General features: G+C 26.5%; 7 protein-coding genes across 17 annotated transcripts; 5 read left to right on the top strand and 2 right to left on the bottom strand.

The window, feature by feature from the left end:
* Nucleotides 1-55: 55 nt before the first annotated feature.
* Nucleotides 56-7307, top strand: Naus (cortactin binding protein N-terminal like nausicaa). Of its 2 annotated transcripts, XM_035879717.2 has the most exons (8): nucleotides 56-701; nucleotides 967-1068; nucleotides 1524-1748; nucleotides 1844-2465; nucleotides 2532-2627; nucleotides 2827-2936; nucleotides 5221-5589; nucleotides 5777-7307. In XM_035879717.2, the coding sequence occupies exons 1-8, from the start codon at nucleotides 483-485 to the stop codon at nucleotides 5789-5791; spliced, it is 1758 nt and encodes a 585-aa protein (XP_035735610.2). In that variant the 5' UTR covers nucleotides 56-482; the 3' UTR covers nucleotides 5792-7307. The 2 variants fall into 2 exon arrangements, with proteins under 2 accessions (XP_035735610.2, XP_035735611.2); XM_035879718.2 differs by lacking the exons at nucleotides 5221-5589; nucleotides 5777-7307 and adding an exon at nucleotides 3086-3393.
* Nucleotides 7308-11179: 3872 nt separating this feature from the next.
* On the bottom strand, nucleotides 11180-14024 carry LOC118447630 (uncharacterized). The gene is made up of 4 exons (XM_035879787.2): nucleotides 13782-14024; nucleotides 13499-13621; nucleotides 13237-13420; nucleotides 11180-13153 (listed from the first exon to the last, which is right to left on the bottom strand). The coding sequence occupies exons 1-4, from the start codon at nucleotides 13852-13854 to the stop codon at nucleotides 11323-11325; spliced, it is 2211 nt and encodes a 736-aa protein (XP_035735680.2). The 5' UTR covers nucleotides 13855-14024; the 3' UTR covers nucleotides 11180-11322.
* Nucleotides 14025-14140: 116 nt separating this feature from the next.
* Nucleotides 14141-15450, top strand: PrBP (Prenyl-binding protein). The gene is made up of 4 exons (XM_035879799.2): nucleotides 14141-14326; nucleotides 14494-14556; nucleotides 14641-14898; nucleotides 14977-15450. The coding sequence occupies exons 1-4, from the start codon at nucleotides 14286-14288 to the stop codon at nucleotides 15056-15058; spliced, it is 444 nt and encodes a 147-aa protein (XP_035735692.1). The 5' UTR covers nucleotides 14141-14285; the 3' UTR covers nucleotides 15059-15450.
* Nucleotides 15451-15894: 444 nt separating this feature from the next.
* Nucleotides 15895-17884, top strand: LOC118447634 (uncharacterized). Its single transcript, XM_035879796.2, has 3 exons — nucleotides 15895-16293; nucleotides 16843-17048; nucleotides 17222-17884. The coding sequence occupies exons 1-3, from the start codon at nucleotides 16080-16082 to the stop codon at nucleotides 17546-17548; spliced, it is 747 nt and encodes a 248-aa protein (XP_035735689.1). The 5' UTR covers nucleotides 15895-16079; the 3' UTR covers nucleotides 17549-17884.
* A 152-nt stretch (nucleotides 17885-18036) lies between these two features.
* Cul2 (cullin 2) lies at nucleotides 18037-22540 on the bottom strand. 10 transcript variants are annotated; one of them, XM_035879783.2, is made up of 8 exons: nucleotides 22386-22540; nucleotides 21083-21302; nucleotides 20491-20989; nucleotides 20181-20360; nucleotides 19876-20094; nucleotides 19605-19775; nucleotides 18576-19511; nucleotides 18037-18479 (listed from the first exon to the last, which is right to left on the bottom strand). In XM_035879783.2, the coding sequence occupies exons 2-8, from the start codon at nucleotides 21199-21201 to the stop codon at nucleotides 18348-18350; spliced, it is 2256 nt and encodes a 751-aa protein (XP_035735676.2). In that variant the 5' UTR covers nucleotides 21202-21302; nucleotides 22386-22540; the 3' UTR covers nucleotides 18037-18347. The 10 variants fall into 10 exon arrangements, with proteins under 10 accessions (XP_035735676.2, XP_035735677.2, XP_035735678.2 ...); XM_035879784.2 differs by having other exon boundaries at nucleotides 22382-22516; XM_035879785.2 differs by having other exon boundaries at nucleotides 21083-21263; nucleotides 22386-22507.
* Nucleotides 22541-22985: 445 nt separating this feature from the next.
* On the top strand, nucleotides 22986-24244 carry Prosbeta3 (proteasome subunit beta type-3). The gene is made up of 3 exons (XM_035879798.2): nucleotides 22986-23131; nucleotides 23426-23991; nucleotides 24075-24244. The coding sequence occupies exons 1-3, from the start codon at nucleotides 23129-23131 to the stop codon at nucleotides 24121-24123; spliced, it is 618 nt and encodes a 205-aa protein (XP_035735691.1). The 5' UTR covers nucleotides 22986-23128; the 3' UTR covers nucleotides 24124-24244.
* A 118-nt stretch (nucleotides 24245-24362) lies between these two features.
* LOC118447635 (uncharacterized) lies at nucleotides 24363-25694 on the top strand. The gene is made up of 2 exons (XM_035879797.2): nucleotides 24363-24665; nucleotides 24975-25694. The coding sequence occupies exons 1-2, from the start codon at nucleotides 24611-24613 to the stop codon at nucleotides 25631-25633; spliced, it is 714 nt and encodes a 237-aa protein (XP_035735690.2). The 5' UTR covers nucleotides 24363-24610; the 3' UTR covers nucleotides 25634-25694.
* Nucleotides 25695-25859: the final 165 nt, after the last annotated feature.

The following is a 25859-nucleotide window of genomic DNA, read 5'->3' as shown; positions in this document are numbered from 1 at the left end:
TGACGATATTGTAATTTGAAATCAGGCGCTTGCGTCGATCCGTCGATATCTTCTCGATCATGGAGTAACTATGATGGGCGAGGAGCGGATCGCGCTTCGCCTTACACGAGGCCAGTTCTCAACCGCGAGCTGCGCTTTATGATCGATTTGTCAAGAGCCGAAGCCAGTCTGAGCTCCTAAAGCCGAATGCAGGATCGATCGGCTTTGCTCAAGGAAGCGTTAGGAGAATTGGAGAGGAAAGATTTGAAATTATTCGAGTATATGGCATTTATTTGTCGACTTAACTGCAGCAGGGGGTCAGCAGTTTCGACATGAGTACGGAACGCAAGATATTAGGAACCAAGAAGTTTGAACGGCCCTATGCTTTTACATTTATTCTTCGTAATACGCTTCAACGAAGAAACCGATTGACGATTTGCTGCCGCGTTAGGCATCATTGAAAGAAGAAAACTTTTAAATCAAGAACTTTCAAAGCAGTAAAAATGATGGCATCGCAAAACCAAAATATCATTAACGTGGCTTCGCCAAGCCCGCCGCCGGTAGACGGTCCGTCAGGAGCTGTTGTGTCAAGTACTACAGTCACCACCATGAAGACACAATCCGTTTCTTCCACTTTATCGTCGCATACTAATCAACAACAACAGCTTCAACAGTCCAATAACATAGAACCACTTGACAAAAGTTCCTCTAACACTTTAAAGGTACTAAGATAATTCTATAAAATTAACCTTAGAATCATACCTTACTAAACAAAGGATGCATGTCTCTCTCTCACGTTTGTGTGTGTGTGAATAGGTGCTACGCGCTCTTCTTTATATACCCTTTTTTTTCTCTTTTTTTTTCCTCCAAGCGAATATCCCTTTTTACCTAACAAAGAAGAACTTTAATCATTTCATTTTAAATATTGAAAATTATAAATTAATATTTTTATAATGTTGCATACATCATAGTTTTTTTTTGTTACAGCGCAATCCAAAGATGGAGTTGAATAGAAGTGATTTATTAAAACTATTAGGATATCTAGAAGGAGAACTTCAAGCTAGAGACATTGTGATAGCAGCTTTAAAAGTAATTTTATCTAATTTTTATTTCATTGACGCATATATATCTAATTTATTCTTATATTAAAATGTAGTCTGTGTAATTCTTTTTATTATGCGCGTTTATGGTATTTGGATTATGGTATTTCCAAAAGCTATTATCTCTGCGAAGCTCATTTAATTTTTATTTATATAAAATTTAAGTCTTATAAAATAATATATCTTATATCTCTAAGATTAAATTAATAATCATTAGTAAATGATTTTTAATAATTTACTCAAAAAATTATGATAAATTATAATTAACAAGCATATAAAAATATAATTAGTTATTGGCATTTTCATAATCCTGCTTTTGAATATATTGTTCATTTCCATGTGTATATTATTATAAGTATACATGGATATGTGATATAAAATGTATGTCTGTTCCTGTTTATATATATACATATATATGTGTATGTAAATCCTTTTATTGTATAGTCAGAGAAGATGAAACATCTTCTTAGTTCACGGTACCTTAGTAATACAGCAGATCCACGTGCAGCACTTGCTCGTGATGTTGCGATTGTGGGTGGTGTTATTGGACCTGAAGGAAATCAAATTGATCAACAAGTTGCCAGTTTGGAGGCTCTTGTAACGCAACAGAGGAGAACTCAATGCAGAATGAATAAAGTTCTTAAAGATGCTGAACTAAGGCATAGAGCTGTATGTATTCGTCTTAAAATAAACTTTCATCTTCTTCTTTATTGAGTTTACTACAAATGTAACAAAATTTAATATTTAGATTTATTATTTGTCAGGTAATAAAAGAATTAGAAGAAGAAAAGCGTAAACATGAGCATGATACTGCTCAGGGTGATGATATTACTTATGGACTTGAAATAGAAAGAACCAGATTAAAAAAAGAATTAGAATTAGAAAAACAAGAAAAAAAAAGAATAGAGCTTGAATTAAAAAAGATAACTGATATGCTAGAAGAAGAAAAAAACCGTCAGAAACAAATAATACTTTTACTCTTGGCAGAACGTAAAAAGATAATAATGAAATATATTGAAGAGAGAAAAAGATCTGAAGATTTAGCACAGATATTAAGTGAAGAAAAAGTAAGAATAGATTCTATGGCTGAGGGTCTTGAAGAAGAAAGTAAAAAATCATTACAAATGGAAGCAGAATTAGAAAAACAATTGGCACAATTTGATATGGAGAGACAACAGTATAGACAAGCCCTTGTTAAAGAGGAAAAGAGAGCAAAAGATCTTGAATTAGAATTAGAGAAATTAAAAAATGAAGTAGAAGCATGGAAAGAATCGCAAGCACGAGGTCCGCCAAGAGGCATTGGGACAACTCCACCACCACCACCTGCAAAGCCAGCTAATTTAATTGCTATGCCAACACTGAGGCCGACTAATACATCACAAACAAGTATGTATTATATTTTTCACTCAAAATAAGGATATATTATAGTTTATAATTATATATTTTATTCAGTCAAAACTTCGGTACTGGGAACTGGCACACCTATGGTCAGTAGTAAAGTTGTTCAACCTACTGCAACTGTATCTAGTGTACCTGTCAGCGGACCAAGTAAGAATAATTATAATAATTATAAGAATACATTGCACTTTTCACAGAGAAATTGATGCATCAATAGTTATTGCAATAATAATAGATTTATATTTTCAAGTTTTGATTGATTTTCATAGTACATTGATATTACATATTTCATATTATTTTTCTTTAACTATATACTTATCATCAACTCACATTTTATTGCATTCTACAGCAACAGGAATAGCCAGATCAGTGACACCTGGGCAAGCATTACGTGGAGTTACGTATGTGCCTAATATACCACCAACAAGTGGTGAATCTGCAGTCCCTTCGGAAACACAGGTAAATTATTCACATTTCCACCCTCATTCTACTCTAATCTAATAATTGTACAGAGCCTATTTACACAGAAAATGTACTGCACACAAAAAATATTTTTATATTAATAGCAGTAAAGTTTTAATGATTTATTATTCTTTTTTGGTGAAAAGAAAAGTAAAAGCAATCTGCATGATGCACAAACGTCTAATGTAAGTATATAGGCTCTCTATAGCAACTATTACTATTTAGAAACTTCAAATAATAGTAACAAAATGATGTACGAAAATAAAATTAGCATTTGTACAGATCATTTATATTAGGAAAGTTTCAGAGGTATAAGAAAAATAATTTAATTTGAAATAAATATACATATAAGAAAAATAGTTCAGTTGATTGGAAGTAATATGAAATATTTTTGCATCTAATCCATATTTGATAGTTTTATAAATTACCAATAAGCGATGAGAACAAAGTGATAATGTTTTATAAAACATATTTTTAAACAAATATCTATAAAAACATTATTTTCTCAATGTTTATATATATATATATATATATATATATATATATATATATATATATATTTTACAATAGCTTTATTATATTAAAAACTAATTCTGAAGTATTATCTTCAATGATTATAGCAAAATTTTCTTATAACTACTAGTCAAAAGAAAGTTTTCGCTTAGTAAACTGAATTGCATTAAATATATAATGCGTATATTATTCATCTATAGATAATTTTAGCTTTATACCCTGCTCTAGTCTTATAGTTTAACATTGTAGATATCAAATACAATGTTTTAGTCTGTAATTATTGAATAGCCACAATAAATGTACATATATTACATTACATAGTAAATATAAAATCTGTGGCATCTAATTATTTTTATTGTAATTGTGTTAATTCTAATTCTAACATAAAATTCAAAGAAGAATTTGTAATTGAGTGAGTAGATATATTTTTTCTATTAACATAATTCTTCATTCTTTTAATTTATATGTTATATTAAAAAAAATTTAATTTTTACTGAAATTGTACTTTAAAGTTCGAAATTTCATTAATCATATATTGATGATTTTTTCATCAAGTGTAATTTTATATACACTTTCAAAGAATTGCTTATTGTAATGTTTTTTTTACGAATTATTCTTTAATCTAGATTATTTGAAAAGATAAATTAAATATTATTAAGCTATAGCTTTAGTAAAAAAATATTAAAAATGCCACAGATTTCTATGCTGAAATTTTTATTTTTGATTAAGTATGATTTGGTTGTCCTATTTACATTATTATTGAATATTAATGAAACCTTTGAATATTTATATCACAGACACCTAGTATGCCATTTTTATAAGTTACCATATCATCGATACCTAGGACAATATTTTATTATAATGTTCTTATTTTATGTACATAAAATTATTATTCAGTATGTACATTAATTAAGTCCTTCATTAAAAGTTGTATGCAATTAATTTCTGAGCTTTATTTACAATTTTTTCCTGCTTATCTTCCCTAATTGCTGTCCTATAATCGCTACTGCTAAATCTATATGGTTTGGTTATATACATTTTTCAAGAAAAAAGAAAACAAAAGAAAAAGAAACGATCTTTCGGAAATCATCATCGCATGAAACATATTTGTAATCTTAAATCATGTTATGACCTTCTTTAGCTATGTATTGGCAGAAAAATTTTAGAATTGTATTGAATTTATAAAATGACGATATTGCTTAAGTATTTAGATTGCATATAATTATTTATATAATTACAAATAATATAATTTGATTATATTCAAGTTTGACAATAATGATTCAGACTTTAGAGCACACACCCTCATTAGTAATCATTTACCACCTAAAAGTTTTATAATTACTATTAAAATTTTCATTAAAATAAAATATCCTATTGTTAGCCACAAAGTTTTTTTTAAACTATTATGACTATTGACACATCATATAAACGAACATCGCATACCTAAATCCTCTTGCAGAATCTATATTAACTGCACACTATTATTTGTTTATTTTTATATTAATACGAAAATTCTTGTATCACTGTTTCAGAATTTGCTTGTAATGTCTATATATAATATATATAATATATATTACACGACCTTCAACACCTTTAATTGCTATTGTTTCTGTTTTTCATTGATTTTCCTGCTTTGGATCGGTGCCTTAGCGTGATCTTTTTTCAATGTTACCTTAAATATTGGGAAATATGTAGGATTCATGTGGAGATATATTTATATCTGATTTCATGAATGTTAAATTGGCTGTGCTACATGTTCATTTCTCAGGCTATGGACAAACGACCAGTTGTAGCTGTTCCTCCTAATACTGGTGGCATGGCAAAATTAGTACCATCAACGCAAACTGCAGGGAAGCATGGTTTTCACGTTGGTTCTACACAGGCCGTTCAAGCTCCTGGTACACTATCGTCAAAAAAGCCACCTCTTTCTCGTGGCATTCCTCCTCCTGTACCACCTAATAAACCCGTGGTACCACCTAAAAAAGAGGCAGCTTATCTTAGGAGACCAGAATTATCTCAATCAGCCCAGGATACAGTTAAATTTGGTAAACAGTCCTCATCTCATCCTGTAAGTGGAACTACTCCCTTGCAGATGCAGCAAGTGATAGCTGCTTCTACTCAAGCTCCTGATGAAGAGGTCAGTAATATAACATGTTCTATAACAGTAATATAATAACAGTAAAATAAATAAGATATTTTCATATGTTTCATATATTGCAGGGTATTTTAGTTATAATGTGATATAGTTAAATGCACATGTGTCATTTTCTTATGTCTATAGTTAATATTTTACAAATATAGTGGATTGTGAAATATGATTTCAGACAAAGCCACGTTGATTTATCAGCAAATAAATCCACAATCATGTATAGAAATTTTACAAAGTCAAAAATCATGTATCGTGAGCAATGCTTGGAAACTATATTGGGAGTATATACGATGGTTTCATTTTACCATTTATAAGATTGACGAAGAACCCGGATTCGTGAAGATTTATATACTAGCTAATTTCACTTTATGTAAATATATATACCATAGTAGTACTGCACTTACAATTGTATACTTGCGAGTATTTAAGTGGAAATTAAATATATGAAAAAATACATTAGGTCAACTTCGTAGATACTTAGATTAGGAATATATATATTATGTTAGATAAATTAATACAGAGTAAAGATCACGTAACTTTCGTAAAATTTGATGTATAAAGTCTGATTAGAGATTGGAAAAATAATTTCTTTAATAAAAAGTCGTATTATTAAAAAATCTGTATACGGAATATCGTGAAAGTTACATGATTAACATTCTGTTTTATTATGCAGCAGATAAGAATGGATATAAGTACGAACGTATAGTACAATCATCATAAATAATTCAAACATTTTGGAAGAGATAATATTATGCAACATTTCATTTTTCAATCAGGCGATTTCTAAGCTCATTAATTTTGCTGAACTTAATCATATAAGTATTCTTTATTAAGAAGAATACGTATCTTGAAATGAGCAATATAATAAAACCTTTATTGTATTAATCATCATTTTTAAAATGTAGCATAGTACTATCTTACCTGAAATATTGTGTTTTTAAAAATGGTTGGACATTAATGCAATAGGAAATTAAAGTACATAAAACATTGATAAATGCAAAAATTTTTAGTTAAATAATGCAAATACGTATGTGCTATGAACACTGCCTTGTCTTATTTTATTGCATACATTGGTAATATTTGTTGATAACAGTATAAAACAAGATGGTATGAACCTACAAGAATGGCATTGCAAATTTTATGAATATACAATACTATCATTGTTTGTTTCTCGATACATTCAAATTTTAATATGTGTATATGTTTAAGCAAAGTAAAGTGGAACAAAATGAAATGACACAATAATAAGCCTGTTAAGAGTACAATTAAAAGCTTCACCGACAATACATATATGTGAAAAAAGCAAAATGATTTGCACTTTATGAAGATACTTGTATTAGTAAATTTCACTTATCTGAGAATTCTTTGTTATTTACTAATGAAATAACTTGGAGTGACTAAAATTAGAAGGATTACTTAAGTACTCTTGACTTGTGTATATCAGTAAAAAGAAGAGAAAATGCTAATTCAAAATTATTTCATCCTTCTGACAAAAAATTTACACAAAAGATCTACAGGATTGATATTGAGGTACATTAATACGTGCCCATGTTATGATTTTTATGTGAGACTTATCAAAAAAAAAACATATATAAATGTGGTTTATCTTGATGATTTATTACACTTCTTTCTATTATTATCCCTGTAAATTTTCATATCAGATTCAACCTTACACAACGTGGGAAATAAGTGAATATAATCTCATAATGATTATACAAGTTTATGATTAATAAAGTTTAACTTACATATCTCTCTATGGTAATGATATTTTTTTATAGTGCAATGGTTGAGTTTCAGTATTATTCTTTCAGGAATTTTTGTAATTGTCACCAATGCATTTGTTGTCTTCCATATTGAATTAACTTTTGTTAACTCAACCATTGTCATTGATCATAACAATGCAAGGAATTAAATAAATATCAATGTTTGCAAGTTAACATTTTCAGAGATCTTGTATGTATGATACTTATTCAATTGATGAACATGAGTTTTCATAATAATTATTGTTATTTTTTCTTTAACCTATGAAATGATACTTTTGAACTTTTTGAAATATCTTTTACTCTTGTGATTAATGATATAATTTAAATCTAAATTTTAATTTGCACACACAATTAGTTCTTTTATAATATTATTATTTAAAACTTTTCAAATCTTTATGTCTCCAAACATGTATTTATAATGGTATGTATTTTAAGATAAAATTCTATTTATCTAACTGAAAAGTAGAAAGGAACCATTCTATATTTTATCTAATTGAAAGATTTTATATTTGCTCATTTAAGGATTTAATCTATAAGTTTTTTGTTCATTATAAAACTTTTTTAAATTTCTAGGTTTTTGTTTATATCATGCTAATTAAAACTTGAAAGTTGATTACAACTTTCAATAAAGATGTGTCTTACAATAAAGACATATTCGCATCCTATAAAATGTTATATTGATCAAAATAATAATGAAATGATAATAATAATAATAATAATAATAATAATAATAATAATAATAATAATAATAATAATAATAATAATAATAATAATAATAATAATAATAATAATAATAATAATAATAATAATAATAATAATAATAATAATAATAATAATAAAAATAATAATAATAATAATAATAATAATAATAATAATAATAATAATAATAATAATAATAATAATAATAATAATAATAATAATAATAATAATAATAATAATAATAATAATAATAATAATAATAATAATAATAATAATAATAATAATAATAATAATAAATAATAATAATAATAATAATAATTATAATAATAATAATAATAATAATAATAATAATAATAATAATAATAATAATAATAATAATAATAATAATAATAATAATAATAATAATAATAATAATAATAATAATAATAATAATAATAATAATAATAATAATAATAATAATAATAATAATAATAATAATAATAATAATAATAATAATAATAATAATAATAATAATAATAATAATAATAATAATAATAATAATAATAATAATAATAATAATAATAATAATAATAATAATAATAATAATAATAATAATAATAATAATAATAATAATAATAATAATAATAATAATAATAATAATAATAATAATAATAATAATAATAATAATAATAATAATAATAATAATAATAATAATAATAATAATAATAATAATAATAATAATAATAATAATAATAATAATAATAATAATAATAATAATAATAATAATAATAATAATAATAATAATAATAATAATAATAATAATAATAATAATAATAATAATAATAATAATAATAATAATAATAATAATAATAATAATAATAATAATAGTAATAATAATAATAATAGTAATAATAGTAATAATAGTAATAATAATAATAATAATAATAATAATAATAATAATAATAATAATAATAATAATAATAATAATAATAATAATAATAATAATAATAATAATAATAATAATAATAATAATAATAATAATAATAATAATAATAATAATAATAATAATAATAATAATAATAATAATAATAATAATAATAATAATAATAATAATAATAATAATAATAATAATAATAATAATAATAATAATAATAATAATAATAATAATAATAATAATAATAATAATAATAATAATAATAATAATAATAATAATAATAATAATAATAATAATAATAATAATAATAATAATAATAATAATAATAATAATAATAATAATAATAATAATAATAATAATAATAATAATAATAATAATAATAATAATAATAATAATAATAATAATAATAATAATAATAATAATAATAATAATAATAATAATAATAATAATAATAATAATAATAATAATAATAATAATAATAATAATAATAATAATAATAATAATAATAATAATAATAATAATAATAATAATAATAATAATAATAATAATAATAATAATAATAATAATAATAATAATAATAATAATAATAATAATAATAATAATAATAATAATAATAATAATAATAATAATAATAATAATAATAATAATAATAATAATAATAATAATAATAATAATAATAATAATAATAATAATAATAATAATAATAATAATAATAATAATAATAATAATAATAATAATAATAATAATAATAATAATAATAATAATAATAATAATAATAATAATAATAATAATAATAATAATAATAATAATAATAATAATAATAATAATAATAATAATAATAATAATAATAATAATAATAATAATAATAATAATAATAATAATAATAATAATAATAATAATAATAATAATAATAATAATAATAATAATAATAATAATAATAATAATAATAATAATAATAATAATAATATTAATAATAATAATAATAATAATAATAATAATAATAATAATAATAATAATAATAATAATAATATTAATAATAATAATAATAATAATAATAATAATAATAATAATAATAATAATAATAATAATAATAATAATAATAATAATAATAATAATAATAATAATAATAATAATAATAATAATAATAATAATAATAATAATAATAATAATAATAATAATAATAATAATAATAATAATAATAATAATAATAATAATAATAATAATAATAATAATAATAATAATAATAATAATAATAATAATAATAATAATAATAATAATAATAATAATAATAATAATAATAATAATAATAATAATAATAATAATAATAATAATAATAATAATAATAATAATAATAATAATAATAATAATAATAATAATAATAATAATAATAATAATAATAATAATAATAATAATAATAATAATAATAATAATAATAATAATAATAATAATAATAATAATAATAATAATAATAATAATAATAATAATAATAATAATAATAATAATAATAATAATAATAATAATAATAATAATAATAATAATAATAATAATAATAATAATAATAATAATAATAATAATAATAATAATAATAATAATAATAATAATAATAATAATAATAATAATAATAATAATAATAATAATAATAATAATAATAATAATAATAATAATAATAATAATAATAATAATCACACAATGATAATACGAGGAAGTGAAGTGAAGCGGAAAAATGGAAATTTATTTGTTTGATAAAACAGAGTCTTGCTAGATCTTTTACCGATATTTTTATTCCGTTGGTCAAACAGAAAGGAAGTATTACCTATATTATATACGGGTTTGATAAAACAGTAATCTACTATTACCATAAGCTTCCGTGTAAAAGTTTAATCCCTTGATAATGGAATTGAGTTCCTCGACAATTCAATGGATCCGGAATTATATTCCAACACTCGCTAATCAACTACCTCACCGAAGATGAATCCATCTCACGATGGATCAAATGTATATTGATCCATCCAGATTATGATAGTATTAGTACACATAAATTTTACATAAATCAATTCAAAAATATCTTTTTTTTGTTTTTCTATATATTGTAAAATATTGTCATTTCCTAAATTCATATTTTATTTTCATAAATCAAATATTACAAAATATTCAGAATAAACGAATAAGAATGTAATATAGAAGCAATATAATAATTTATTGTGTATGTAATATATATAATTATAATTGTTTCAAGTTTTGGTATAAAAATTAATTATACATTTTACAAATGTAATATATATTTCACAATACAAATAAATTATATCGTCACTATAACTGTCTAATAGTGAACAATCTAATCATAAATTATTGAAATATATCTGCACCATAACCTTTTATTTTCTTTATATTAGAACCTGGAAAGTCTAATATGTAATCTAAATCAAAAAATGATTTCAATATTCTTTTAGACATTTTTGGGTTTTCTCCACAAAAATTTATATCTTTTGTTACTGTCATGTTTTCTTCAGGGTCTATTTTCGAATGTTTCACATTCTGTAATTGCATTTCCATATCGCTAACATTTTTTTCAACGATTATTCTATCGTTTTTATTTGTATTATCAAAAATTTTGTGGCTGATTATATCATGTTTAATATTTGCTTTCACTTTAATTTCTTCATCGTTATCTTGTACCTTTTCACAAGGTACTTCTTCATTTTTCCTATCTTCCAATTCACATTTTAGCTCTTTATTTACATGTTTTTTATCACGCTTCCGCTTATGTTTTAATTTTTCTGTAGGTTTATCATCAACTATAGTTTCTTCAATGATTAAATGTTCTTCATTTTTGTCTAATGGTATATTAACTACATTTTCTTCATATTTATGTTTCTCTGTGAATTTTTTTTTACATTTTGCCTTTTCTGTAATTTTTTCATAAGTAACATCATCATCTATTGCTATATGTTTCTTTTTCTTTTTGATTTTTTCTTTTTTCTGTGAATAATTTATGTTTTCTGGTATGTAACTAATTGTATCATCAATGTCATCAGTCACTGTTACGATTTCATGTGTTTTATTTTTACTCTTTTTCTTCTTTTTTTTTATATCTATATTATTTTCTTCATACGTACATTCTTCATTATTTAGATCTGCATATAAATTTTTATTCAAGTTTTCAACTTGTCTACCATTGTTTGTACTTGCTTCTTCTGATGTTTCTTCTATTGTTTCAAGATTAGATATTCTCCGTTGTTCCTGCTTCTTTTTCTTTTTACTTTTACTTTTACACTCATTTACTTTATTATCTTTTAATTCTTGAGGTATTAAATTAATGTCTAATCCTTCATTAATGAAACCAATTTTATTTGAAGAGTTAGTATAAACAAATTGTTTTTGTTTCTTTTTACGTTTCTTAGAATCAACTTCAAATTTATCCAGTGTACCAGTATGTTTCTTCTTCTTACTAGAATCTGTACTGTATTCCACGTGATTATTAAATGTTACTCGCTTTTTCTCATGAATTTCATCAGTTAGGTCTAATGCATCGTTTGTAAGACCAAGTTTTACTCTTGGGACTTCAAATTTATTAGTTACACGACTTTCATTAACATCTGTATCTAAATCAAGAGCCATATTCATAAAACCTTCCTTACAATTTGTATCATTATCATCAATTTTTATTTTTTTTGCAGAGTTTTCTTCATAACCTAAATTTTGCATATCATTTTCAATTGAAGAGTCCCCTTTCCTCTTATTCAAGCATTTCGTATTTTCTTTGGGTACATCGTCATTATTATGTAAATCTAAAGCAGGATTATCAAAAATATAATTGCATTTAAACTTTGACTTATTAGTTTGTTTGCAATTAGGACTTTTGGATATAAATCCAAAACCTCTGTATTGTTCAGTTTCATTGTCAGATACATCCATACAACTCGTATTATTATTTTCTTTATTTTTAAGAAAATGTGAAGTCTTTTTTTTAAAATAATCAGTAATACTGCCTTTATTTATAGTAATTGCACCTCCTGTAATATTTTCAACGTGTGCAGTATTGGTAACGTTTGCATCATCTTTCTGCAGTCCTTCAATTTTACTTTCCTTATTTAGAATATGTTTATCTCCAAGTATATCAGCTAAATCCTTTGCACTGTATTTCTTTACGTCTTTTCCACGTGTAAATTTTTGATAACTGTAAAGTGAAATATTTTTTGATTAGAACTGAAATATATTAAACATTCGTATTTTATAATAACAGCAATATAATATCCATACTGTACACGTGCACGACTTTGTTTAGATTTCAATTCTAATGATTGAATATTGGCTACAGAATTTTCTGTATTTGTTTTTTTGATCACTTCAGAATCTTGATTTTCTTGTAGAAGGTTCAAAAAACTATCAAATGCCTTTTGATGTTCTGTCCATGCTTTATCTTGATTATTTTTAAAACCAATGCCTTCAAAAGATAAAAGCTTAAATAGATTTATGTAATATATATATATGTGATATAATATGCTTGTAAGATATTACGCACCAACTGTATCAGTTTTCACTTTAACTTTCACATGTTGTGTCGTACCCTGTTCGTTAATACCAAGACCTTTACCAGCTGTCCAACCCATTTTTTCTAACATTCTTTGTCCAAATTTATTTGTATCTAAAATGTAATATATTTAAATTGAAACATATTAAAATATAATCTAACCTATAACATCCTTAATAAGATTTATAAATCGAATTATGATTAAGTTACAAATAAATTTAAAAGAGTAATTCGCGTTGTTAATTCAATCTTATAACATCTTATTTTTTTATACTATTAGACCAATCCTTTCCACGTGGATTTAGCGTCCATTTTTGCTTTCGTCGAGGTTCTGCAAGCATAGCCATAATTTATTTGATAATAGATTCCTTCAAAAGAAATTATAAAGAATTATCGTAAATCTTTGAAGTGTTTTAATTTGGTTAGTCAAGTCGATAGAACTGTTATATTTGACATGTGTGTAAAACGATTCGTATATGATCAACGACATGAGTTAGCATCGATAAAATAGATAATTGTTACGTGTACGTCGATACAACTGATATCTATTAAACATAGATCGATAAAATATCTAATTGTATAACTAAGATATTTCTAAGTGGATACAAAAGTAATCTGTAGTACCAACTGATTTAAAAGTAGTCGGTCTATCATCCATGTTTAATTTTTATAGCAAAGTGTTATGTTTACAATTTTTAAGTATGATGGAAGTTTGAACTTTTTGTATCGTATTTCTGTATATATACTGTAATTATTTTATAATCATATCTATTTAAATATGCCATCTCGAGGTGAAGACATACTCAAAGGCTTTCAAGTGTATCCTTTTTATTAATATATATTTACGAATAATCTCATGCATTCGGCAAACTCTACGAAGATAGGTTAAGATATATAGGTTAACATTACTGTCAAAACAGTATTTTCGTAACATAATATTTCTCTTTTTAGGATGTTATTTTCCTTAATTACTGAATTAATTATAGTAACTGGATGAATTTGAGAGATGCTGATAGCGGAAAGATTTTATGGCAAGGCAATGAAGATTTGTGAATATCTGAATTCCCATAACCTATAAATGCTCTTGTATTAAAAAAGTGAATTATTAAATTTATTGCATTATTTAATTGTAGATCTATACCTGACGTTGAACATGAAGCACGAGTACCAAAAAAGATTCTGAAATGTCGTGCAGTGTCTAGAGAAATTAATTTCAGTTCTGCAGAACCAATGGAAAGGTTTAGATTGGAACAAAAAGTACTCTTTAAGGGTCGTTGCTTGGAAGAATGGTTTTTTGAATTTGGATTTGTTATTCCAAATAGTACAAATACGTGGCAGAGCTTGATTCAAGCAGCTCCGGAAAGTCAAATGATGCCAGCTAATGTATTGAAGTAAGTTAAAGTTTTATATTAAAGAAAAAAAAAATAATACACATTTAATTGAAACTGATCCTTTTTTTTTACAAACAGTGGCAACGTGGTAATAGAAACAAAGTTTTTTGACGACGACTTACTAGTGTCAACTAGTCGCGTTCGGCTGTTTTATGTGTAAGATGCTTGATATTTGGTCCGTATTGGGATCTGGGACCAATCATTACATTAAAAATTTCTATCACATTTGTGTAATGTGACACGGGGTTCTTATTATCTACAATTCTATCTTTAGAATCTATCATGCACTTTTAGTGATGGATATGTATTATCTAAAATTTATTCACTATTTTATAACTCTGCAATACTATGTGCACAATTTTATTTTTTATATGCATCAAGACGTACTTTCTTTAAAATAAGCTTTGCTATATAAAATAATTATTATAATTAAAATAGTTCATAATATTCTATATTCATAATTCTAGTATATACTTAAGGCACCCACATATAGAAATTTTACTCTTTAAGTATAATTATACTACAAACTTTGTATATATTGGAATACACTAAAGCAAGAAAAATAAATGTCGTAAGTAACAAAAATGAAAATTTTTTCATATACACATTAACCAATTTAAGATCAAGATCGTTCAGTTAAAAAAAAAGAAGAAAAAAAAACAAAAAGAAAAAATATGTGAAGGATTGCGAAAGTACGTACTATACATACTTCCGCATACATTTCTGTAATATGAAGAAGCGTCATTATTTCGACTGCGATAAATTATAAAGTCTTGTAAGTAAAGCCCAACGAACGATACAGAAATCAGATATACTTTTTTGTACTGTACACCCGTACTATTGATTCGTGGTGTACAAGCAATACATTTTTGGGGCTTCACTACCCCTCTTGAGGGAGTTCACGTTAAATATACTCCGCGTCCCCTACTCTCTCTCTCTTCCTCTTTCTACTACGTACAGGTGTAAGAAAAAAAGGAGGAAAAGAGAGGAAAGAAACGGCAGAGTTGCAGAGCTGCTTGCCTATCCAAACGAAGTTCTTAACCACGTAGTGATTCGATTACCATTTGCGAATCTTCTGCCAGGCTGTTACTCGGTTAGCCTTTCAAAAAAATAAAGAATCAAATAAAGAAAAGTGTAAACTTAAAAAAGAGCAAATAAAGTGAATATTCTTTTTACAAATAATGGATTTAAAAGAAGAAGATGAGAGCGGTAACGAGGGTAGTAGACAATTATTTTTGGTTGGTGCACCGCGTGACCCTTTGGTATCTACCGGTGCGATCGTCGCCTCCGGAGGAGCTAACGACGAGATCAATTCTGGAGGAGATCTACAGTCAACTGCTCTGGCCGGTCTGATGAGCACACAATCTTCCTCGGTTTGCTTTCCTACAAAATTCAGTAAGTGCACCCTGCTACCCCGGATCTGATTTAATTAACCGCTTCTCTACATGTCGGCCTGCAAGTTGGGGTAGAGAGAGACTCAATTAAATTATTGCTAAATGCATTAAGCGGATAGGCAGCCCTTTTTTTAAATAGAATTAGTGGTAATCAGTTTAACTGTTATGAACCGTTTTACTCGATGATGAATGCAACGAGATTAAACATGATGTACTGACGACTGGAGCGCGACGGGAGCGCGATTCATCTTTTTGCGAGTGTTTCCTAATTGTTTACGACATTATATATGAATTTGCGTGATTATGAATAATTTTATATATTCAAAAATATAGAATACGTTTAATACATTATCAAAAGTATATTCAATTTGAAATCTCGAATATACAAAGACTGTATCTCAAGATTCTCAAAGTTATCGAAATCTAAATTTACATCAAATCAAAGAAATGTGGTATTCACTCTCTGAAATATGTTTCTGATTTTTGTCGTATATCTTAACTGTTTAACGCAGAAGTTAGTGAATTAGATTTGTTACATTTGTGTATATAGCGTACGATTTTTCGCCAAGTCCTGGAAACGAAGACAGACAATCGTCCGGAGGAACTGGCAAAAGAAAACAGCGAAGATACCGGACGACTTTTACAAATTTTCAATTAGAAGAATTGGAAAGAGCGTTTCAAAAAACACATTATCCTGATGTTTTCTTCAGAGAGGAACTTGCCCTGAGGATAAAATTAACTGAGGCTAGAGTTCAGGTAGTATATCTTCTAAATATCTTGTTATATCATATTGCACTAAACACTTATCTGGAAAAACGTAAAATATATCAATTATCTGTTCACATTATCTTATATGTATATTTTTTTTTTATATATATAAAAGATAATATTAATGTTTTTATAAGTATTTAAAAATACTTATTTTTTAGGTATGGTTTCAAAATAGACGAGCCAAATGGCGAAAACAGGAGAAGCAGTGTAAAGTTGCAACTCACCTAACACCTTATCTTCCCACATCGGATTGTCAAGAAGTGCAACAGCAACAGCAATCCGATCATTTATTACTTGAACCACCATTAGGCAGCCCACCACCTATTTACCTTGGAATGGAATGGGCTGGTTTTTCACCATATAGCAACACAGCCACAGCTTCTCCTCTTGTAGTTAATGGTATGAATAAGCCACCAGAACAAGAAACAGATGACAATCCATTACTAGATCCTGAACTTTTACAATTGAAAACATCGCGTTCTTAATAATACAAAGTCCCCTCAAAAAATAAAATCTTGTAGTTTCCTAATTTCGAAACGTCAATCTACATAACGTTTTTTGATTGAAAGAATTAAAATTATCTTATATGAATAAGTGCGGCAATACAATTAGTTGAAGAAAAATGTATTGTATTTTGTGCAATATATTAATAAGATGGAATTAAGTGGACCAAAAAAGGTACCTTGAGGATGTGTCTCAAAAGTAACTAGAGACTGACAAGAGATATCCAGATAATAGATAAAGAAGCAATGTATTTTGAGTATTGTTATATAGATTTTGTAAGAAAAGGCTTATATGTAAAACTTTTTTCTCTTAATAAGCCTTGGTATGATCAAACTGCAATAAAGGATGTATGATAATAGTCATTATAAATTTAGAAAGAACAATAAGATTAAGTTAACGATAATTAATAAAGTTACCGATATGACGCTACATTTGCTAATTCTTAATATAAGTAATTCTTTACTCCGGCTTAAAATAACATCCTCTTTATTCGATGTGCATATATTACAAGTCAAGGAATCGACTAAAATATTAATCGCTCGATTTAGGAGCACATAAGCGATTCAAGATGCTCCCTTTAATCTTCGAAATGACATTAAGATTTATCATAAAGCGTATGGATCTTTTCTGTTCGAGATTCTATATTGAGAAAAAACGTATAATCGAAGAAAGAAAATTGCTTTAGAATTGAAATCCATATATATTGGTGTTACAATGATAAACTGAACGAAAAAGGGAACATCCCGAGGAAATAAATTAGTGATGTCTTTCGCGATAAGGTTACGCAACATAAGAGTACTCATCAGCACTGTTTGGAGTACGTTCGATGTACTGCTTATCTATCAACGCTTCAATGCACTTTTTGATCATGCCGATGGAGGGTGCAAAAGTAACTTTAGACTGACCAAGTACCTGCAATAAATTCTTACATTTATAAATGTTCAAATAATATTAATCCAAATCATAAAGAAATTCAGAAAAAAAAGAATTTCTTTAAACGAATCTTACCTCTTGTAAAAGTTGATTATGTCTCAAAAGTTTTCGACTTTTCATTATACGAACTATAGCTGCTTGCAGGTACAATTTTCTATCATCATCGACGCTACGGTGTGTCGCCTCAGTATCATGGAGCGTATCACGTTGTAATGCTACCGTAACACGGAACTTCGTTCTTTTATTGTGATAATCAAAATTAAGTGTAAGAACCGTGTCTTCCTCTAAGTCACCCTCTGTCGATTTTTTCAGAATTTTACTATCAACGAGACTCGCGGCATGCTTCATTAATTGATCATGCGATAGATGTAACGATGCCGCTGCTTCTTTGCACTGTATAGAGTCGCAATGTTCAAAAAGAAGTAGCAAAGCCATCTGATAAGTTTGCAGTGTCACCAAATATGGTTTTTTTAAATAATTAAATTTTAATTCTCCTTGGCACAAGTGATGCAACCAGGTCAATTTTCGACCACTAAATTGCGCGTGATAAAAAGATTCAAAAGCCTGTACAGATTTTTCTAATTGTTGTGAAACGTGAAAAGGACCAGGCGAAGGTGGCAAAGCCAAAGGCCACGCTCCAGCTTGTAATACATATACCACGAATCCGATGCCTAATTGATTATCCGCGTCTCTTTCTCTGAGACTGGCTGTAAACTTCGCATTTAGATCTGCAGACACGGACATGTCGGTAAACATACAGTGTAATTTATTTGTAAATTCATATCCACAGGCTTGTTTTAAGCGATCGATCATGGCCTCTTCCGCATCCATTGACTGAGATTGTTGATGTATCAATCTCCTAGCCAACATACGAGCGTAAAACTTTTGGAAAACGTCTTTATCATCGACGTACTTGAATACAGTTATGGATCGTCCCAATTTTTCCTCTATTTCGCCCTCTGATGCAACTTTAGTAGATTTTTTTAGAAGTGAGTCACAGTATTTGGCAAGCTACATGGAAATAGTACCCATTAACTTTATTAAACAGTTCGGTTTAAAGATCGTATTTTTTTCGGATAAACCAATAAAATTACTATTACGTACGAGTTCGGGTGCACGAGCTGGTTGACGCGGAATGGATCTGTGATTGACGATAGCTGAACACGCTTTATCAAGAGCACTTATAAAAGCTTGATCTCCTTTGAATACATCTCCAATTAATTCGGAATATTTTGTATGCACGTCCAGCATGCTTTCTACAAATTGAGTGTATACCTAAAATAATGAAAATTTTTCATTGAATCTCTTCGATATTTTTAATATCTTTAAAATTAATAAGTTAATTTGTATTTAATTAAAATGTCGTTAATCTTACATTTTCACCTTGTAATGGACCGATCGCTTGTAACCCTTGTTGCGTGATGTGTTGAGTAAATTTCTGTACAAGCGGAGCTAATTCAGATGGCAATGGCCTTAATAAAGCATAGAGTAAAGATAAATCCCATCTGCGTTCATTTTGTATCATTGCTTCTGCTTCCGAATGTAACCAAGAAAGATGTGCGGCTACCATTTTTTCTTCGCAGCACTGACTTACCTATAGAAATTATTATTTGGTCATTTTTAACATTTCAAACTTATATATTTGTTTTTATTATTAATTAGATAAAGAAAGAAACATACTTTAGGCATTGAACTAACGTGAAGAAACTTGCACGTGCGGAGTTCTTCTAGATTAAGTCGCCAAGTAACTCTTTCCATGTAACGAGTAACATCAGATTGTTGTAACAATTCAGAGGCTTCCCTCGCATAAAATTCTCCGGTAGTCTCCAAAAATGGTTTCTCAAATATTTCTTGATACATCTAATTAATAGCAGATATTAATGTATATATATTAAATATTTTATCAGTATATCAAGTTTTAATTATTTTATGATAAAAGTTTAATTTTATATTATAATATAAAATATATTCTTATAGAAATTATTCTTACATCTAATTGTCCTTTCACTTTATATTCTTCTACCCGCACAAAACTCTGTATCACTCCACAAATCACATCGGTTGTAGCAGGTGGTGCCTCACCTATCCTGTCTGCATTAATGCTTTCTAAGAGAAGAGAAACAAGAGAATTTCTAAGCGGCGCTATCATTCTTTTCTTCCAGATATCTAAACCCAATTCACCAATTTCCATCTGCTCTTGACAATCAGCGGACATAGCCGAAGAAGTGCCATAGATAAGCTCTGCTTCGGATAGTTTCTGCTTTTTAATGTGTTGTTGATTTAGATACAAATACAGACAATGTAGATAGTTTATGCCTTGTGAATATTCTGTCCAGGCACGATGGTAAGCCTGAAGCAAACCAGTTTCACCTTGAGCACGAACTTTTGTTAATAATTGAGAAACATGATTATCCAAAAACCTTTTTGTTTCATTGTATAATCTATCTGCCAATGATTCTGGATATGCAACACACAAGGAATACACATCGCTGCAACAAGAATTATTCAATAAAATTCATTTATACCAAAATATTTTTCTTTTTCTTTACATGGATAATTATTTATTTAAATTGTTAATATACCTGAATCTGTCATTCCACGTAGCACGAGGGATATTGGCTAATGTTATTACTCCTTTAACAGTTTCTTGCAAAACATCCCAGGTTCTAGTAAAATCCATTCTCTTGGGTTTTAGTGACATCTTTTTCCTTAATCCACGGTCAACAAGTTTCCCGATTTGAATATTAATAAATCAGTAACTACCTATATAAAGTTTAAGGTATAATTCCTAATATCACAATCCTGAAATATTAAAAGATTGTAAGTTATTAATTTATGACGGTCCTTGGATTCCTCAGTTTTTAAAGAAAATGAAATAAAATGAAATGCCGAAATGTCAATGTTCTTTGTTTATAAATTCTTAAAACCAGGCTCTTAAAATATACTCCAAGAATAATCTTCAATCTATAGTTAACAGGTCGGGCATACAAGGCTTTGTCTGCATGTTTTATGTATAATGCGTTGGTGTTTAAAAATAATATATAAAAGTAAAATACACTGCATACATATAAATATAAGGAATTTCATGGTCGCTCTAATTCTTGTCTTTAATCCAATTAAAGATACTTATTTAGATCTATGATCCTTGGAGTTATTTCTTATTAACATTGATTTAAGAGAGCATGATGATAAAAAAGGAAACAAAAATGTATGACTACGGAATAAATCGAACGTTACTCGAAACACTTTACGAACTGTAGTATAGAAATGTAATTCTCAAATTCGATCATCGTTTTTCACGTACACGAATGATGACTTAGCACCAAATTTTTATTTTTTTTTCGTTAAAAAAATGTGATTAAACGATGAGAAATTAGAATCTTTAATGAAGGTGCATACAGACACACGCACACATACTCTCTCTCTCTTTCTCTCACACACACACGTATGTATATTGCGAGTTACAGCTGACTCTACTTTACACAATCCAGATGTTCGCGGGATCGAGGCCACTAACCAAAAAGTCAAAGGGGGACAAAGAGCGCGAATCCTTTCGATTAACTTAATGATCTCTGATCGATTTCAGCCATCACAGCGACGGACCTGTTCTGGACCGCTTATTTTTGGCGTATCGCGAGTCATTCCCTGTTGCAAAATGCATGACACTTGCAATATTCTGCGATGATCGAACACATATTTATTTTTCTTCTATATATCGACAACACGGATTCTCGTCCTTGGTTTATTATTTCTTCTCCTTTATCCACTTATCTTTTTTTTAGTATTACTTAAATCTTGATGAAATGAACGTTAACGGAAATTTCTTTTTTACTACACCGTTAACGCAACTAAATGTACGCAAAATATTCTCTACCACTCACTTACGAATCTCTTAATAACATCGTCCAGCCATACTTTTTTTTCTCAACTTTCGACTTTCTGGCTATCTTTGGAGGAATAGTAGAAGGGGAGAGAAAATAGATGGGCTACCTTATCGTCATGACTGGCGCTATCTAAAAACTCTATATACAAACATAGTACCTCGATCGTACGCCATTTTTCACCTTCCTATATTTCTATTATCCTTTTAATATATTTATGTCATTATGTATTTTTGATTTTCAATAAACAAGTAGATGTATTTATCGTGACATTGTATCAACCAATGGTTTACGAATTTTTTTTCTTTTTTTTTTTTCTTCATCAAAAGTGATCGAAATAAACACTTACATCGAATTTCGCGCGCGAAATAAATTCAATATGGCGGACTTTATGTATATTCAGATCTCTTTAGATCGAATAGAAAGGATCTGATATGTATGTATGTCACACTATACATTGAAAATACACTTTTATTATTATTGTAAAATGTATTTAAACTAGCAATTGCTTATACATATATATATATATATAATTAGTATTTTAATTTAAATGAGATACTATTGATATATTAAACATTATTTACTGATCTGAATTGCAACTTTAAATGAACTTCACTTTTAATACTTTGATATAAAGTAGCATGTCTATATAAGACGTTGTTTATGGATCACAATCTGTACGTGTGTATCTTTGGTTGTACATAAAGATTCGTACTGAATACGCTATATTAATTTATATTATTAAAAATGGTAAATATATATACATTAATTAAAATGATTTGTTTTTATATTTTTATATGTACAATTAAAGGATAGTAAAAATAATTAATTTTCTATTTGTATATTACTGTTAAATTTACAGATGACATTGCACATTTTCAATAATATAATACAAAATAAATTTTTATTAGGAGTCTAAGCAAATTTTGTTTTACTTGTTTAATATATATTTAAGGTTATTTAGAGATAATTTAATAATAAATTCTTTCTTATGCTGTTTTATAATTTTTTTTTATAAACAATATTTATGGTGTTTGTTATTAGAGTATACTTGCGTACAATGGTGGAGCAATAATAGCTATGAAAGGAAAAAATTGTGTGGCAATAGCTGCTGATCGTAGATTTGGTATTCAAGCGCAAACTGTGACTTGTGACTTTCAAAAACTATACGAGATGGGACCACATTTATATGTTGGACTTCCTGGTCTCAGTACCGATAGCCAAACGGTGATGGAAAGGCTGCGTTTCCGTTTGAATTTATATGAATTAAAAGAAAATAGAAAAATTCATCCTAAAACTTTTGCTGCGATGATATCAAACCTTTTGTACGAAAGAAGGTTTGGACCATACTTTATAGAACCAGTTGTTGCTGGTTTGGATCCTGTTACATTTGAACCATTTATTTGTAACATGGATCTGATAGGTGATTTGAACATACCAGATGATTTTGTAGTTGGCGGAACATGTACAGAACAATTATATGGTATGTGCGAATCATTATACGAGCCAAATTTGGAAGCTGATGACCTTTTTGAAACTATTAGTCAAGCTTTGGTAAATGCATGTGATAGAGATGCTATATCTGGTTGGGGTGCTATTGTCCATATCATGTAAGTATTTAAAGTATATTGTTAACCTATATATTATTAACTTTTTTAATTCTAAATGGATTTTATATCTGTTTTTGTTGCAGTGAAAAAAATAAAGTTACAACAAGAACAGTTAAGACACGTATGGATTAAAATATTTTTTATCATTATTTTATGTCAAAATCAACACAGAATTCTTATAATTATTGTTATTAATTAAGCTATACGAGTGATTGGCAAAAAATAATTTTCAATAAACTGCTACTAAAATAAATACTGTATAATTTATTTTTTTATTTTTTATCAATATGTAAGAAATCAAATAAAGAAAAAGATAATGGCATATGACATGGAGAATCTACTATTTAATAGTTCCATCTTTTTTTATGATTGTTCGAAATTTTTTGAAATATTAATATTTTACTTATGAAAATGATTTTTTTTTCACTTATTTGAATTATTTTCATTTATATCATTAGATTTTAATTTTACAATTTATATTATCTTAAATAAACAATTTACTAACTTTATTTATCTCTTATTGCGCATGTCACTCTTGAGCAAATGTTGCTCGATGGTGGTGCGGTGTTTTGCGTGCCGATTACAATTTGTTATTAAATGAGAGAATTTATTAAATATAATGACTATCAATACGCTGTGTACTGTATTTCGAAGACTAACTATTAATCCACGTGGTATGTATGAAATTGATTAATCTTATTAATTTAGAAAGAGAAAATTTAATAAAGTAAAATTACCTAACCTTAAAATTAATTCAATGCGGCTAGATTATTATTTAATATTATATTTTTCATATAATAATACTTTATAAGTTATGAAAATAATTATATGGTATTATAAAACTTATGTTCCTTTTTTTTGGGCTATTTACTTTCGTAATAATCATTCATCAAGTATTTTACATAATGTAATTTTAGTTATACAACTTTATGATTTAGGTTAATCTAATCAGAATAGTAATTAATTTTTAACTATTTTTTTAGGTATTTTTCCTGTAAGATGTTATTTTAAACACGAAGCTGTTTTAAACAAGGAAAAAAATAATATTATTTCATTAGCTCAAAACAATAATGGCGATATATGTAAAACTAATTTATATTTTAACATAAAGTTTGCACCAAGAACATTAAATATTGATTTTGAATTACCAGTGAATAATAATACATATAAAAGTATCATTGATATGCCTATTACAGGAATATCTAAAATAGAAAATCCAAATAGATATTTGCCTATTCAGCATGAATTACCTGTGCCAAATAAATCTATAGAACTTCCTACAATTGAGAATATTATAGAAAAGCAAGCTGTACGTATGATAATCATCAGACGAAAAAAAATGAAGAAACATCAGCGTAAGAAGCTTAGAAAGAAAATGAAATTTTATTGGAGAAAAATAAAACAAAGAAGAGAATTATTGAGAGAAAGAGCTTTCCAAGCAGAGCAAGTCGCACTTATAAAACAGGCAGAAAGTTTTGATCCTGTAAAATATGTAAATGAAAAACTTAAAGAACTGGATAAAGAATATATACCAAAAACGTACAGAGGCGAATTATTGCCTCCAGAAATGATAAAGAAATTTATAGAAGAGAAAAAACGTAAAAAAGATGCCAGAAACAATTTACCTAAGTTAACTTTGTAAACATTAATTTATATTATAATAAATAAAAATCTTATGCAACTTAATTTTAATGAAATTTAAATTCATGTTAGTAATGCTTACCTTTATCTTTAAATACATTACATACAATATATGGAAATAAAATAAAGTATCACAAAAAATTTCATAAGCAAATCTTTGTATTTTTTGTTTCGTAAAAAAAAATAAGTCACTCAATGTATTCTTTCTTGAGGACTACTTTGTACAA

This window comes from Vespa mandarinia, chromosome 1, assembly GCF_050613455.1.
Source record: "Vespa mandarinia isolate Hongniang chromosome 1, ASM5061345v1, whole genome shotgun sequence".
In the NCBI taxonomy this organism is placed as follows: Eukaryota; Metazoa; Arthropoda; class Insecta; order Hymenoptera; family Vespidae; genus Vespa; species Vespa mandarinia.
This window is presented reverse-complemented; position numbering and strand designations above follow the sequence as displayed.

Coding starts and splice junctions, on each gene's coding strand:
- Naus (XM_035879717.2), top strand. CDS start 483: ATGATGGCATCGCAAAACCAAAATATCATTAACGTGGCTTCGCCAAGC. Junction 702..966: donor GTTCCTCTAACACTTTAAAG/GTACTAAGATAA, acceptor TTTTTGTTACAG/CGCAATCCAAAGATGGAGTT. Junction 1,069..1,523: donor TTGTGATAGCAGCTTTAAAA/GTAATTTTATCT, acceptor TTTATTGTATAG/TCAGAGAAGATGAAACATCT.
- LOC118447630 (XM_035879787.2), bottom strand. CDS start 13,854: ATGGCTATGCTTGCAGAACCTCGACGAAAGCAAAAATGGACGCTAAAT. Junction 13,622..13,781: donor TGGAAAGGATTGGTCTAATA/GTATAAAAAAAT, acceptor ATTACATTTTAG/ATACAAATAAATTTGGACAA. Junction 13,421..13,498: donor AGTGAAAACTGATACAGTTG/GTGCGTAATATC, acceptor TATCTTTTGAAG/GCATTGGTTTTAAAAATAAT.
- PrBP (XM_035879799.2), top strand. CDS start 14,286: ATGCCATCTCGAGGTGAAGACATACTCAAAGGCTTTCAAGT. Junction 14,327..14,493: donor ATACTCAAAGGCTTTCAAGT/GTATCCTTTTTA, acceptor AATTAATTATAG/TAACTGGATGAATTTGAGAG. Junction 14,899..14,976: donor ATGCCAGCTAATGTATTGAA/GTAAGTTAAAGT, acceptor TTTTACAAACAG/TGGCAACGTGGTAATAGAAA.
- LOC118447634 (XM_035879796.2), top strand. CDS start 16,080: ATGGATTTAAAAGAAGAAGATGAGAGCGGTAACGAGGGTAGTAGACAA. Junction 16,294..16,842: donor TTGCTTTCCTACAAAATTCA/GTAAGTGCACCC, acceptor TTGTGTATATAG/CGTACGATTTTTCGCCAAGT. Junction 17,049..17,221: donor TAACTGAGGCTAGAGTTCAG/GTAGTATATCTT, acceptor CTTATTTTTTAG/GTATGGTTTCAAAATAGACG.
- Cul2 (XM_035879783.2), bottom strand. CDS start 21,201: ATGTCACTAAAACCCAAGAGAATGGATTTTACTAGAACCTGGGATGTT. Junction 20,990..21,082: donor ACGTGGAATGACAGATTCAG/GTATATTAACAA, acceptor TTCTTGTTGCAG/CGATGTGTATTCCTTGTGTG. Junction 19,776..19,875: donor GTCCATTACAAGGTGAAAAT/GTAAGATTAACG, acceptor TCATTATTTTAG/GTATACACTCAATTTGTAGA.
- Prosbeta3 (XM_035879798.2), top strand. Junction 23,992..24,074: donor GGTGCTATTGTCCATATCAT/GTAAGTATTTAA, acceptor TTTTTGTTGCAG/TGAAAAAAATAAAGTTACAA.
- LOC118447635 (XM_035879797.2), top strand. CDS start 24,611: ATGACTATCAATACGCTGTGTACTGTATTTCGAAGACTAACTATTAAT. Junction 24,666..24,974: donor ACTAACTATTAATCCACGTG/GTATGTATGAAA, acceptor CTATTTTTTTAG/GTATTTTTCCTGTAAGATGT.